The sequence below is a fragment of the Schistocerca americana genome, chromosome 1 (assembly GCF_021461395.2).
Source record: "Schistocerca americana isolate TAMUIC-IGC-003095 chromosome 1, iqSchAmer2.1, whole genome shotgun sequence".
Taxonomy (NCBI): domain Eukaryota; kingdom Metazoa; phylum Arthropoda; class Insecta; order Orthoptera; family Acrididae; genus Schistocerca; species Schistocerca americana.
The window spans coordinates 266,424,673-266,441,001 of NC_060119.1; the positions used below are offsets into that span (position 1 = coordinate 266,424,673).

At 42.3% G+C, this 16,329-nt stretch overlaps 1 protein-coding gene across 1 annotated transcript in view; it reads right to left on the reverse strand.

Annotated features, from left to right (window-relative positions):
* Positions 1-16,001, reverse strand: part of LOC124595438 — a 96,573-nt gene extending 80,572 nt beyond the window's left edge. The window contains exon 1 of the mRNA XM_047134182.1: positions 15,964-16,001. Coding sequence (XP_046990138.1) covers positions 15,964-15,967 — 4 coding nt within the window. The 5' untranslated portion in view covers positions 15,968-16,001. The remainder of the gene's footprint in view (positions 1-15,963) is intronic.
* Positions 16,002-16,329: the final 328 nt, after the last annotated feature.

Below are 16,329 nucleotides of genomic sequence, written 5' to 3' on the forward strand. Positions count from 1 at the left end.
CTGCCGTGAGAACTACCTAACAGCAGAACCTCCTTCTTCCTCTTCGACTTTGCAACTGTTCTAGCCACCGTAACTACTGAGGTCTGCTGCATTCTTCCTACATCTACAGCTACTAGAGATTCCTCTCCACTAGACTCTGACAGTTGGTCATATCTATTGTAAACACCAATAGTAAAAGTATCTGAAAATCTTCTTCTCCTAGCAGATGTCTTGCCAACAGCCAGCTCCCATTCCCCAACTGCCTTCTCCCTCCTCATCCTATCTAGCTGCTCCTGTGCGTTTTTCAACTGTACCTGAAGGGCACAGATCTTACGCTCCTGCTCCTCTATCAACTTACTCTTGCTACATAACCTGCAGTTCCAGGAGAGGATCTCACCAGAATGCCCACTGGCTTCCCCACTGCATTCCCCCCCAGTGAAAATATTTCGAACAAGTCTCACACCGCAATCCACTATTCACGAACCTACGGCAAAGCCCACACTTCTCACTCATGGTAAAATTTTACTTTTTCTAAGTTCCGCTACTACAATAACATGATGTTAAAAACCTGACTACAATAATCACAAACTTACTCTACAAGGGAAGTAACTACTATTATTAACAGTATTAATAAACAACAAATGTGAATATAACAAAAGGCTAATACAGAAAGAGAATCAAACGTCTAATGACACAGTAACGAAGCTGAAAACAGTTCCCAAAAGGTTCTTCTGAAATTATTTCACCAGAAAACACAAAAAACACCGGTTGAAGACTACTAAAGTTCCTAAATAAACCACTATACACAAACAATTAATTAGTACTTAGCGTTCGATGCGCCGCTACAGCTGTAACTGGTCAGCGCGGAATGTAAACACAGGTAAGAGGTTACGTTGCTCGATACGAAACACTCACAAATATCAGGTCACAACACAAGAAAGGCAGAGGTGAATGAAGAAACCACTAATAAGTCACTTATATAGTAAATATTATCACAAAAACCGTTAAAATATGGTTGGCTCTGATAACTATGGGACTTTACATCTGTGGTCATCAGTCCCCTAGAACTTAGAACTACTTAAACCTAACTAACCTAAGGACATCACACACATCCATGCCCGAGGCAGGATTCGAACCTGCGACCGTAGCAGTCGCGCGGCTCCAGACTGAGCGCCTAGAACCGCGAGACCACCGCGGCCGGCGTTAAAATATGTATGTGAAACCTAAAAATATATAAAAACTTAGAAAGCGATCTCACACGCAGTCACTCGCTTATGACGTCACACCAAAGACGGCATGGCATTGATTCCAGAATGAGATTTTCACTCTGCAGCGTAGTGTGCGCTGATATGAAGGCAAAGGTCCCGAGTTCGAGTCTCGGTCCGGCACACAGTTTTAATCTGCCAGGAAGTTGCTATCTGTTTGATGGTGCCCACTTACAACAGTCTAAAAATCATGGTATGCACTTTAGTGTCTATAATTTTGTATGTTTGTGGTAAGTTTGGTATTATTTTTAAATAAAAATTAGTCTCAGATTTTTTCTTATTCCGCTTGCAAGGGGGCTATTCATTTAAGATTTGTGGAAGGACCATTAGCATGTCTCTCTTTGGGTGTAAATAGGTACTAAGTATTTTTGTTTTTATGACATTTTTCATTCTTGAGAATCTCCTCACAAAAAGCATACTTAATTTAATTTAATGTACATTGATGAGCTAAAAGATTATGACCACTACCCATCCTGACGCTGTTGCGGGCACGTGACGCAGCAAGGAAAGAAGGTAAGCGGAAGAGACACCAATGGGCAGTCATTACAGCGATGGTATGGGCCCAAATGCGGAAATCCACTGATGTAAGCGGTTTTGACAAAGGGCACATTGTTGTGACTTGCGCCTGGAAATGGGAATCTCTGAAACGACGAAGCTGGTCGCCGGTTGGCGTACTACTGTCGTGAGCACCTATGGAAAGTGGTTGAAGGATGGTGAAATAACGGGTAGGTCTGTGCTATTGGTCGAGCACGTCTCATCCCTCACTGTGTACCCTGTCAGGATAGGCAGCGATCTGTGTCAGACCTGACGACAGAGTACAACGCTGGTGCAGGCATAAGTGTTTTGGAGCACACCATTCAAAGACCACTGTTGAAAAAGGAGCTCCAAATCACGCGACCCCTACATGTTCCTTTGTTGACCCAACGACATCGTCAGTTGCGATGGCAGTGGGCACAGCATCACTGAGTTTTCACCGTGGATCAACAGAAACGTGTCGACTGCCGAATGAATCGCATTTCTTGTTATACGAGGTCGATGGTTGCGTCCTTACACGCCGTCATCCAGGCGAATGGCTGCACGAAAGATGCACCGCGCCACAGATGCAGGCCTGTGAGGGCAGAATTATGCTATAGGGTACACTGAGTTGGGCTTCCATGAGATCTGTGGTGGTAATCTAAGGTATCATGACAGCGGTGAAGTACGTGAACACCACCTGCAGCGATGTATGCCCGGAGTCCCCCCTACAGCGATGACATCTTCCTGCAGGATAACTATTCGTCTTGCAAGGTCAGAATCGTGCTACAGTGGTTTGAGGGGCATTATAGTGAATTCACACTGATGTCTTGGCCAGCAAATGTGTCCGATTTGTACCCATTGGAACACATATCGGGCGCCAGGTGCGTGCCCGTAACCACCATCCCGTAATTTGCGAGAACTGTTTTATCTGCGCGTAGACATCTATTACCACATTTTTCTGGAGCCCAGTCAAGAACTTGTACAATCCATGCCAAGCAGAATCTCTATTGTACGCTATTTGAAAAGTGGAACAACACGCTATTTAACAGGAGATCATAATGTTTTGGCTCATTGGTGTAATCCAGTAAATCGTGTATATTCACTCATGAATGCTTTTCCGAATCCACATATTACAATTGCCTTTAATAATTTAGTGAACGTCCAATTTCTCATCTTATTAAGCTAAATTCCATTAGTCGTATGTCATGGATCCTACAAAGAGGTGTCTCTGGGAGACTGAAAAAAACAAGAATTTACACTTTGTTTACGTGCAATGTAATGAAATGGCTTAACGTTACGAAATATGATCGTGTTGCAATGCTAAATTATAATATAACCTAAAACATTAAATTTAAGAGTTTCTGTGAAGAACCTCTTCAGTAGAACACTAGTAGCCCAACAAAAAAATTATTCATTTCGTTCTTAAATTGCACCAAGTAATCCACATGGCATTTAAGATGCTATGGTAGATATCTGAATACATGTGCATAATTTTACGAGCCATTCCTGTATTAACCAAAGATCGCTATTTATTGACAGAACACACAGAGTCTACTAAAGAGACTGCTTACACCACCCTTGTCCGCTTTCTTCTGGAGTACTGCTGTGGGCCCGTTTTATATTTCTGCGAAATAGGGGACCGGAGACGTCGGATATGACACAAGAATTTGTGTGTCAATCAATAAGACAAAGGCACTTTCAATGCGGCAGGGTCTTTTCATAAATTTCAATCACCAACTTTCTCCGCAGAGTATGAAAATATTTTGTTGGCGTTAGTCTACAATGATTATCATAATAAAACAAGAGAAATCAGACCTCGCCCACCTACAATGAACTTCGCACTGAACAACTTAACTTTCTGTTATTCCTACTCGCTGCTCGAGTGTTGAACGGTAGAGAACTAGTCTCAAGATGGTTCGATGAACTCTCTGCCAGGCAATTAACTGAACTGCAGAGCAATGATGTAGACGTAGATTTAATGTTAGGCCCTTGACGTCTTTCAAAAAATTTCTGCTGGTCGTAGCTAACGAACTGAAGTAAATATTTTTCTCGTTAAGCTGTTGTCAAAATTATAAATTTTTTGAAGACGCCTGTGCAGAATATGTCAGAACTAGCATTATACATAATCCTTGCAACACGCTTCTGTAAACTGGAAAAATACAAAATAAGAGGAACTACGATAGTCTCATTTTTCTCGAGGATTTCTCCAGTGCTCCAGGCATTCGTGTAAATAAATTCTATGTGTACCGAGATTTCAACGTAATACGCTGTAAGACAGGTAGAGTGTCTCCGGCAAAGCAACTTTGGAAGAGCAGTCAGCGAAGGCTTAGCGGAGACCTGTAAGTGGTTCTGTTCTGGTACTGCCATTGCGGATTCGTTCGTCTTATCCCGTCACGAGTCGAGAAGCGGAGAGTGCAAAGGCGGAATGGCAAAGGGCGGGGGATAAGTAAACAGACACGTGTCCCTCGCCGCTCTAGAAGCCTCTACTCTTCGTGAAAGCCCCCCCCCCCCCCCCCCCCCTCGCCCCGCTGCCTTCCAGGACCCGTTTTGCTTAGCTTGAGCGGTTTGGCGACGATAGTATACAGAAGTTGTAAACCGTGGCACGGTTTGTGAAACTTCCACACCACGAAGGAATATTCAGAAAGGAATAAAATTCGGTCAACATAAAACCTGTAAGGACGGGGTTGAAAAGTTCTCGATTTGGCACTGAAAAGATTTTGTAGATAAAAATTCACGTATATTTTCTGCGTAGTCCCTTTTAAGCCCAGGTGCTTTGCGCAATGTTCTTATAGTGAGTAGCGCCTTTCAGAAAGGCCTGTCTGCGATGGATTACTTCTTGATTCGACTCAAAAGGCTTTTCAGCCATGAAATACTTTGGACGTCGCCATGTGGGACCATCGTGGGGCGTCAAGTATGCTGAAAAGAATGTACCTACAGCTCGACTAGAAATCGCGTAGTTTTGTACCGACAACTCGACTACAAACCCGTAGTTTTGTGGAAAGTTACAATGCCCTAGAGAAAGATCATTTTTTTTAGAAAAGAAAAAAACCAAGGGCTCTTGTTAAATAGTCAACAAGAGGAATCTCATTTTTGTTCCATAACTACCGGGCACATCCTTTCCATCAGGTGACATCACCTTCATATATTTTAATGCACGACCACTGGCTCGAACTCTCAACTTTGGTTGATGTCTCGCTTCTGGCTTGATGTGGTTCACTCACGCCTCATGAGTACCATATCAGCGCTTGCTAACGAAACCACTGTCATATTGGGTATCGAATGACACTTGTGAGTGGGTTGAGGATATCCTGATAGGGAAGACGAATCATATTATCTTGGATGGGGAGTTATCGACAAATGTAAAAATAACTTCAGGCGTGCTCTAGCGAAATGTCTTGGGAGTGTTGTGCTTCATGGTAATATTAATGACCTTGAACATTAAATAGTAACCTCAGATGTTTGGTAGAGGATACAATAATCTAGAACGAAGTAAAGTGTGAAAAAAGTCGCACAAATATTCCTTCATATCTTGATGATATTTCAGAGTGGTGCAAAGTTGGTAACTTGCATTAAATGTTGAGAAAAATAAAATTCTGCCCTCCATGAAATTAAAAACGCCTCGTTTCTTTTGACTACAATACCAGTGAATCACAATTACAATTGGCCAACCCCAATAAATACTGGATGGAACAATTTGTAGGGGTCACATAAGCACAGTTGTAAGTAAAACTGATAGTAGACTTCGGATCAATGGTAGGATTTTGTATTCTTCAAAGGAAATTGACTGTTGAATACTCATGGGACCCCTCCCAGAGTATTGCTCAAGTACATGGAGCCCATACTAAATAGAAGTACGCGAGGATATTGAACCTGCTAAGCGTTCGCGACTCTGACAGGAAAAGGGGGAAGTGACGTACACAACGCACACCGTGAAGTAGCTTGGGGGCTGCACACGTAGCTGTAGAAGTATGAGCAAGAATTTTAGAATAAAAAAATGTATAGTCCGGCTCTAATGGAAAATAATTCTAATTTCGAATAGCTCAAGTCGAACTGCTCATGATGTGCAGACTAGTCGCAACTGGAAACAATCTGAAAGAGAAAGAGGGAGAGGGAGAAGTATCCTCACTGTACCAAATCGACTTCAAGAGACTGAATGAGTGCAATTTCCGAAGTGATAAAGTTGTGTCCAGTATGAGGTAGTTGCAATAAAACACTTCAATTTTGTACCAGAAGGACTTTTTCTTCACTCACGGGCTAGCCTCATTCATCTACGTTTTCATTAGCTATATATCGTATCGCATAAATGCCCTTCATTCCATTTTTATGCAGTACAATCGTAGGACGAAAGATTACAATTTAACGTCTCATCGACGACGGAGTCATCAGAAATTAATAATAAGCTCGAATTTTCCTACAAGTTTGGGCAATAAAACTGATCGTGACATACTATTCTGGTATTCGCCTTCATCCATTTAGGGAAACCATAGAACACTAAAACCTGACCCACCGGGCGTGGATTTGAAACATGATATGTCGAATGTGAACTCTTACAATCTTTTTGGGCGCTCTAAACCAACAACGTCCTCAAAAATGCGAGCCACTGGACCGGCTCGTTTGGTGGTTCTATCATGTGCTTCGGATATGAAGTTTTTGTTGGCGATTTTATGCTGGACCTTTGTAGGAACTGATACAGCTGATTTGTGAGGTAGGAAGCGAAACGATTCTTTGTTTGTTACCAATATACATACATTGTCTATGAGAAACCTCATATCACATAGGGCAGAGAATTACAGCTGAAACGGGAAGACACAAAGTTCACAGACGCACAAGACTCATGCGTTACTGGGGAGATCATTGTTCGATTCGTTTTTCCTCTGTTCTAGTCCACTGTCAAGCTTAGAAAGATGTCAGTTCTTGTTCTGTAAGTTAATTACTATTGCCGTCAATGAGATCTTCGTTCTCTTTGACGTCTTAGAACTACGATCCAATAAATTAAGTACAATGATTTTATATACATAGGGTCAATCGTAATATTAACATACCTTTCATTTATTATTTTAAGAAGGGGAAATTTATTAATACTAGTTTATTCGTATTATTTATGTACTGGCAAACGGAGACGGCAACCCGATTTCCTCTGTAATTGGCTCGGCAGCACGCCTCCAATCGGAAGGTGAAACATCTGTTGTTCTCGGCAGCGCCTCTTCGGTGTCGATAACGATCATCCGCTGGGATAAACAACGGACGGAAGCGGTTTGTCTTGCAGGTGACGACTGCATCGGAAAAGACCGTCAATATCATATGCAACAGCATGTAAAGGAAAATCTGTGTGAGACAACACTTGATACAGTGTTAATTTATTGGTTACGGAGTACGGTGGAGTGTGTGCGGGGAACTCACTAAGTTTGACTAGCGTACTGCTCCAGTCTCTATTTACCTTTCCTTACCGGTAGTAATTTTTGGTGTATTCTGTGGCAGGAACACCCGAGGCAGCAGTAGATATTTTGGTCGTTACAGTATTCTTGTACATCCATGAGCTGTCAATTACAATGAGACCAACATTCATTTACGTCGACGAATTTTTCTCAAATTACAGCAGAATGCGGCAGAAGGTACTTTTGATCGTGCCATTATGTAAAAATAATATTGTGCGGAAAAGCTATCGGGCGATGATGGTAATTATGACAATGTTTTATTATAAAAGTAACGGAATGCAACAATAGTTCTCACTGTATTTGGGAAGAATATATCATGTCAAAACAGATTGAGCTACGAAAAGAACTATAATTCTCCCTTCTCTTATTGTTATCATATGTTTATAAATAATGATGTCACTCAATCTTGGACACCAGAGTATGGGAGCTCCGAGGTTACTACACTGGACTCACATTCGGTAGGACGACGGTTTAAATCTCCGTCGGGCCATCCAGATTTAGATTTTCCGCGATTTCACGCCAGGCAAATGCTGGGATGATTCCCTTAAAATGCCACGGCCGGTTTCCCTCCCCATCCTTCCGCAATCCGAGCTTGTGTTCCATCTGTAAAGGCCATAGTGTCGACGGACGTCGAACTGTAACCATCCTTCTTACTCCTTCAATTTTAGATAATACATGTGACCAGATTTATTTTGCTAAACGTTGGCTCTGGTTTAGTATTTTTTCTTGACAACCTTTTGTGTATTTTTCCACAGAAAAATGTTTACCGTTTCTTGCCACGTGAAGCACTAAGAAACGTATCGGTTTTAAAGAAGGTAACTTTGACTGATCGAAAGTACAAACTGCATGATCCTTTGCTATTAACGTACTTTTGACCGTCATTAGTATATTAGGCGATCTCGATTTGAAAAGATTTATTATTCTGATTCCTCTTCCTCTCTTTTTGCTGTTGCTTTTTACTTTGAAGGTCGTATGAATTAAGTAGTGACAGCTTAAGGGACTCAAGTACAGATGCGCATTGCTTAAATCTTCCATTGGAAATTGTACATTGCATAAACGGCTACCGAGAAAAACTGCAGAAGTCATACTGGTCATGTTCCTCTGCATATACACAGAAGCGCAAAATATACTGGTATAGTACTGGTATTCAAGTACAGAGATTTGCGAACAGGCAGAATAGGGCGCTGGACCGCAACGCCTATATAAAGCAAGTGTCTGGCGCAGTTGTTAGATCGGTTACTGCTGCTACAATGGCAGGTTATCAATATTTAAATGAGTTTGAACGTGGTGTTATAGTTGGCGCACGAGCGATGGGACACAGCATCTGCGAGGTAGCGACGAAGTGGGCATTTTCCCATACGACCATTTGACGAGTATGCCGTGCATATCAGGAATCCGGTAAAACATTAGATCTCTGACATCGCTGCAGCCGGAAAAAGATCCTGCAAGAACGGGACCAACGACGACCGAAGAGAACCGTTCAACGTGACAGAAATGCAACCCTTCCCCAAACTGCAGCAGATTTCAATGGTGCGCCATCAATAAGTGTCAGCGTGGGAAACATTCAGCGAAACATCATCGAGATGGGGTTTCGGAGCTGAAAGCCCGCTGGTGTACCATTGGTGACTGCACGACACAAAGCTTTACACTTCGCCTGGGCCCGTCAACACCTACTTCGGGCTATTGATAACTGAAAACATGTTGCCTGGTCTCGTTTCAAAATGTTTCGAGCGGATGGACGAGTTCGGGTATGGACACAACCTCATGAGTCCATGGACCCTGCATGTCATCAGGAGACTGTTCAAGCTGGTGGAGGCTCTGTAATGGTGCGAAACGTGTGCAGCTGGAGTGACATGCGACCCCTGATACGTCTAGGTACGACTCTGACAGGTGACACGCATGTATGCATCCTGTTTGATTGTCTGCATCCATTCATATCCATAGTGCATTCCGACAATCCCGGCAGGACAATGCGACACCCCACACGTCCAGAACTGCTACAGAATGGCTCTAGGAACACTCTTCTGGCTTTAAACACTTCCTCTGGCCACCAAACATCTCAGAAATGAACATTATTGAGCGTATGTGGTATGCCTTGCAACGTACTGTTCAGAAGAGATCTCCACTCCTCATACTCCTACGGATTAATAGTGGCCCCGCAGGATTCATGGTGTCATTTCCCTTCACCACTACTTCAGACATCTGTCGAGTCCATGCTACGTCGTGTTGTGGCACTTCTGCGTGCTCGCGGGGGCCCTACACGATATTAGTCAGGTGTACCAGTTTCTTTGGTTCTTCAGTGTATTTTTCCGTGTTATTTCTGCTATTCTGTTTCCTAACTTGTATCAGACTACAAAAGAGGTTATGGTTTCTTACATTTGCGAAGCTTGTGTGGCAGAACGATTCAACGACCTGTACCACACGAGCCGCCACGTAGTAGGTAGAATAAGTGACACTTTCTGGCATCGTAGTAAGATTAGTGATTTTTTGGAGTGTGAACAGCGTAGCCTAGTTAGTGAAACAGAACCCTATTATTTTACACAAGAAGTGGCAGACATACTATTCCACTGTGGTTTAACCAACGGTTTTAATTAACAGTACGTGTCGTGTATGCCAATGTCGACCTCCACGGCGCATCTCATGGTCCAGTGACTTGCCGGGGGTGGGAGGACAAGGGATCGCAGTAGACCTCGAACAGTTTCTCAGATATGGGGAAGCGAATGATGCGACCAGATAGCCTTAAGAAAAGAGTACGAGGAATTGGAAATGCTGCAAGATACAATGTCAATGACGCACGATCAGTTACTTTATCCTTATCGTTATCAGAATGTGTAACCTGTCAGGCGACAAGAAGACTAGTTCTGCCAATGGAGTATAAGAATCTCTGAAGATCCGTAGCTTCCATTTTGCACTTTATTTAAGGGTTTAGTGTCATTTACACAGAGTGGGATAATTAATTCTCACAGTAGACGGAGGGTTGCTCCTGTCCAGGAGCAACTCTCCAACCGATCATAAAGCAAGACATAAGAATCGCCGGCCGCTGTGGCCGAGCGGTTCTAGGCGCTTCAATCCGGAACCACGCGACCGCTACGATCGCAGGTTCGAATCCTGCCTCGGGCATAGCTGTGAGTGAAGTCCTTAGATTAGTTAGGTTTAAGTAGTTCTAAGTTCTAGGGGATTGATGACCTCAGATGTTAAGTCCCATAGTGCTCAGAGCCATTTGAACATAAGCATCGAGGTAGTATCAATGTGTGAGCAGCAATAGTTAACTAAATCTGTTTGCGCGACATATCACCCACGCTATTGGCGAACGTTACTCTTACAGAAAGACAACAGATGTTGCTTACGATTGACAGAAGATCATCTCATTTTCTAAACCTCAGCAATAGCCCCACCCGATTCGTTAAGCAATGGATATCCCCTGAATAAAATAGCTTCAAAACATTTGATTACTATACAAATGAGTTCATGTGTTAAATATTTGAAATTAAGAATGTCAAATCCTTACGATTAAAGGTGCAAAAACCTAATTATGTAGTTTTTATTAGTTTCGAATTATTCACCCATTATACTCTCATTATCAAACATTGTATGAGTACAGTCTGCGTAATTTGGTCTCCAATTTAAGAAAGGCTAGTTTTGCACGCATCTCAGTATGTATGACGGCATATCTCCTGAAATATAATTATGTAAGTACATTCAGTGGTATAAAAGGCTACTGTATGCAAAATGTGTTGCGAACAGAGATGGCAGTAGAGAAGTATGCCTGCTGCTGAAATTGTTTTGGCATGAATAGCAAAGATGTAGTACGCGATAAACATTTTTTTCTATCATCATTTTATGACCAGAGTTCAGCGAAAAGAAGCTTCAACAAGGTATGAAATTATGTGGAAAGTTTCTTGGAAGTCGCGAAGTGCTGTCATTGTCAATTATTCGATGAGTATAGTCTGGGTAATTTGCTCGTCATGAATCATACTGCCTCCAGACACGTGCAGGATAGTCAGAAACACATTGAAATGTTTATAAAGGTTTTGCACGGCAGGTTATGCTGAGAAATAATTGTTAAGGAAAAATTTAATATATTGCGCTGTTTCCAAGTTAATTAGCATTGAAATTAGCCAATCTGGTCGTTGCGCAGGCAAATTCAAGTGGCCCATCAGACACGGTGCCACCAAACGTGTTCTTCAATTGGTTTCCTGAAACCGAACAAGAGAGCGATACAGAAGCTGGACATTGGATGGTAATAAGGATCGAAATCGAGCCAAAAGCGGAGTAGTCTTGTGCGTTATCGTCTACATATGAGAATAACCGACACTAATTCTGTCTTGCAGGACAGTTGGATTTGTGCGAGCAACGGCCTCATTGATTAGGTTAGAAGTTAATTAACTCGGAAAAGGCGCAACGTACTGAATTTTTTATGAACAGTTATTTCTCAGCAAAACCTACTGTGCAGAATCCTAACGAGCTTTCCAGGCTAGTTTTTCTAAGTTTAATACTTCACTTATTGTGTTAAACGTTTAACGTAAAATTATACCCCTTAGCGTACGGAATATGACACAATTTCAAAAAAATAAGAAAGACAACCTGCAGCTGGATCCGTGCACCGTGCCCCGGGTTAGTCTTTTGGTAACATAGATGCGATAGTACCTAATACAGGGACCTGTGACATGGCCCACCCGTTCACATTACTTTAATCCCTTCGATTTCCAGCAGTACTCACCAGTCAACTTTGCCGTGTAACGTAGATCATGGTTTTGTACGACGCCCCTGTGTCAGTCGGTACCAGCTCGAAGACTATTTTTCGCTGATATGCCTTACCAAAGTTTGCTACACTGCTTACAACAGGCATGTTTCTTGACATTATATTTACAATGCGACAGGAAGTCACCCTATTTGCGTAACGCTAGGGGAGGTGTGGCTAACCGGATCTAGCGGATCTGGTCTTTCTCTGTAATTTTATGTCGCTGGAATAACTTGTCGTTACAAGGAAACTACCTACTGATCATTGCAGTGTGTGGCAATATTAGTGTATTCGTAGACTAATTCCTCCTGGAAACATCGTATTTTTCGAATTTCATCGCTGCAACACCTCTTGATTCAAATCTAGTATCTCCCCCCCCCCCCCCCAAAAAAAACGAAAAGTGCAACGTCACCAGAGTTTTGAGGGGAGGTTGCAGCACCTCCTTTGAGTTTAAGAAAAATTAAATAATATCACCACATCAGCAGTTGTTCCTCTAAAATTGCAATTAGAGACGAATGAACTGCAAAATTCTACTCCAGTAAAGGAGAGGTATCAACACCAAGACTTTCCTACAGTGTTATCTTGACATAAAAGAGCGAGACTTTCTCCGAACTACAAAGAAAAGCAGCCGCGACTATATCTTTCTTTGGGTCAACATTTTGTTGTGAACTATTTTTTCTCGTCGTGCACTGAATAAAAATGCGTATTTTGAAGATCCAAGTTTCACGATCCAACATTAAAGTGCATCTGGTGTCGTAACATTATGACACAAAATATTTTCTCCCCTGCAAAAATAAAAATAATTAAAAATTTAAGTTTGGCAGGGGTAATAACGTGGTAGTACTTTTAGTTTCATTCCAATTTTCCATTTCAAGTGCAGCGTCTAATTAGATTAATTTTTAAAAAACGTCGCATCACGAAGGAAGGAAATCGGTAGATGCGATGTATTTGTAAAGAGAAAAAAGATTACAGTTTCAGAAAAACTGTATGATTTATTCAAAGGAAAGAGCTACAGAAGTAGAGCAAGTCAGGATCAGTTGTTCCTCCTCTCACTCTTATGCAAAGAGTTATTCGGCTTCGCATTGATTGACACAGTTGTTGGACATCCTCCTGAGGGATACAATGCCAAATTCTGTCCAATTGGCATATTAGTTGGTCAAAACCCCCGCGATGGTTGGCGGGACCTTTCAATAATGCTCCAAAAATTCTCAGTTGGCCAAAGTCTTAGCTACATAAAACTTCGTAAACTGTATGGACACATTCTTCCCTGACGTAAATAGAAATCAAATTAACGTAACACTAAAATTGTAGGAGGACATTATGAAGCAAATTTCATAATTATAATTTACCAAAGAATATTTGTAAAAAGTAACATGTTGGAAATACCGAAACGTCTGTAAAATACAAGATTAGATTACTCACTAAATTTCTCAGTTGTTTTGTTTTGCCGCTAATATTGCCAGTCATATTTTTGTAAAGTGGAATTTATTAGAGGAAGACCTGACGGGGAAGAGTGCTCAAGAGACTTCATGGCAAGCAACTGTTTGGTAGAGCTCATGGAGAGCCAATAGTAAAACATTGCTTGAAAATATGAAATTCTTCAAATAATCAATATCCTGTAAATGACGGGAGGAGGAGTGAAAGATGTAATAAACAGAAGATGTATATAATCAGAACTGGAATTTTCGTTTTCGCTGTGAGGAAAAGAATACGATTTCATCGATTTGCTAACTACTAGCACTTTTTTGACACAAAGATAAAGAGATTTCGACATGAGTACAAGAGTGCATCTAAAACGGAAAAGTACACATTTTATACAGCTGTGCACGTCACCTTTTAATTAAATTGGCATGATTGTATTTAACACATTTGATATTGAAAAGCGGAAAGCGGTGGCCAGCGACAACTTGTTTTGGAAGAAGGAAAAGGGGAAGGAGAAGAGTACGCCAGTTGTCTCCAGAAATGTCAAGTGTAAAAACCGCCACGTGATGGAAGAAGAACTGAAATTCTTCGCTTTCTACAAATGCACACGTCCAGACCAGAGCAAGAACCTGTTTACATTTTTTTTTTAAAAAAAAAAAAAGAAAAAGCGAACAACAAGCTTGCTACAGTTAATGTCTTTTCTCAATTGCACTCACGATCAGAAATGTAATCGAAAATTTGTTGGGTGTACCGTAGCGTGTGAGTGCATCACAAACTTGTGCAGGTTAGCTTGTATGAGGAATAGTCATAACGTATTCATTATCATCTTGAAAAGTAATGATACGCAATTAATCCTTCTTTTGATAATGGATGACATATTGCTATGAAAGATACCGCAATTGTACATGTTTTAAAATATTTATTTGAACAGTCTCAGTTGAAAATTCTCATAAATGATTACTAGTTTCGGTCAGTTAATAAACATCTTCAGATCTTTTTATCAAAAGCTTTTTTTTCGTATGATGGCTGCTCATTAATCATATCTGAAGATGATCATTAAGTGGTCGTATCTAGTAATACTTTGTGACACTTTGTTACTGAAACCGTTAAAATAAAAATTTATAAAATATATCAAAAACTTTTGTCTGTTTGTACACACATGACTGATGTTCAGGTGCGCATTGAAATCCCCGTGGCATAGTGTCGTAGCACGCTGGTAAAGATGCCAAAGCTAAGAAGCGCAGCTCGTAGATAAAGTGGAGCACCGCATGATGATTCATTTTCTGCATTTGAAGGAAGACAATGCTGAGGTACAAGCTGAGTTGTTGTATAAGCTGAGTTGTTGTATACTATAACAATATATAATCATATGACAAAGTGGTTAGGTGGCGCAAACGCTTGCAGTGTTATCAGCCAAGTCTGAATAACTAAACCCGAAGTTATGTACCACCTTTCTGCGAAGAATTTGGAATAGCAATAGAAGTACAGACTTTAGTATTGCAAGATGATCTTATCACAGTAGAGGCGACAGTGACAGAAAAAGAAAATCAGTCATGGATCAATTTTTAACATCTTGCACGGTACGCTGAATAGCAAATGTCGTCGCACGCTGTGTTTCATGACTGCCTACATCCACTCAAAGAGCACCGAATCGGTGTAGCAGAGAAATTGTTGCAACTGTGTCAGATCTGTCTAGATGATCTCTGTAGCCTAAGCTAGGTTAGGTGTATTGCTATGACCCTGAGGCATAGGAATAAGGCAAGCAGTGCACAGACGGGGATACATCACCTTCGAAAAAAGAGCAGACACAATACTCAGGCGAGGTGAAGCTGTTTTTCGGTACTTCCACAATGTGGCAACAGGTTATGTTCGTAAGAGACAAACCATCACAGAAGCATAATATCAAGCTCTCTTGACGACCTCATGGCAGGCTATCAAGATAAAATGTCGCGAGAAGCTGTCGAAGGATATGTTCCGCTCCACTGAAACGCTCCAGTACATTCTCCACAGGACAGTGACACATCATACCTCCTTATTCTCATCACATGACGCCCGTTACATATTTCTGTTTCTAGGATGAAGAGCCGCGCGGGATTAGCCGAGCGGTCTTAGGCGCTGCAGTCATGGACTGTGCGGCTGGTGCCGGCGGAGGTTCGAGTCCTCCCTCGGGCATGAGTGTGTGTGTTTGTCCTTAGGATAATGTAGGTTAAGTAGTGTGTAAGCTTAGGGACTGATGACCTTAGCAGATAAGTCCCATAAGATTTTACACACTTTTTTTCGGATGAAGAAGCCGAGGCGGGGCAAACATTTTCGGAATGATGATGTGATTTTCGAGGTGAAAAGTTTTCTGAGAAGCTAAAATGCAGAATTGTACAAGAAAGGTCTCTGCCATGTCATCCAGCGTTGGCAAAGGTGTGTCACACTGAAAGATGAATATGTGAAGAGCGAACAGGATCAACTCCAAGCAGCTTGATTTTTTCGAGATCGTGATTAAAACATTGTAACTACTTCTAACACAGGTACTCCTGCCTGGTAAATAGCGGTACATGTCTAGTGCCCTTAACCAGCCATGAGATGCTGCCGCGTGCGCCTGTGTAGTACTCACCCATGGTGACAGATGTCCCGTTCAGCAGTAGCGGCGACAGCGGCGACGGCAGAGCAAGTGCCGCGGCAGCCCCGCGCGCCTGCAGATATACCCGCCCGCGGTGCGCGCAGCGGCGAGAGGCGACCCTGCGCGCACGCCCGCCAGGCGGCGCGTGGGAGTGTCGGTCGCTGGGCCAGTGTGTACCGGAGGATCAGGCCGGGCTGAGCACACCCGCCGCTGCTATTGAGGCCGCTGTATCGCCAGAGCCGTACCAAACACGGCCGCTTAATTGTGGCCGCGTCGGACCAATCGCGGTCTCATATAGCCGTCATATTTCACTCCTACTTTGAGCGGCGCCGCCTGTCCGCCGATTATCCTCTCACATTT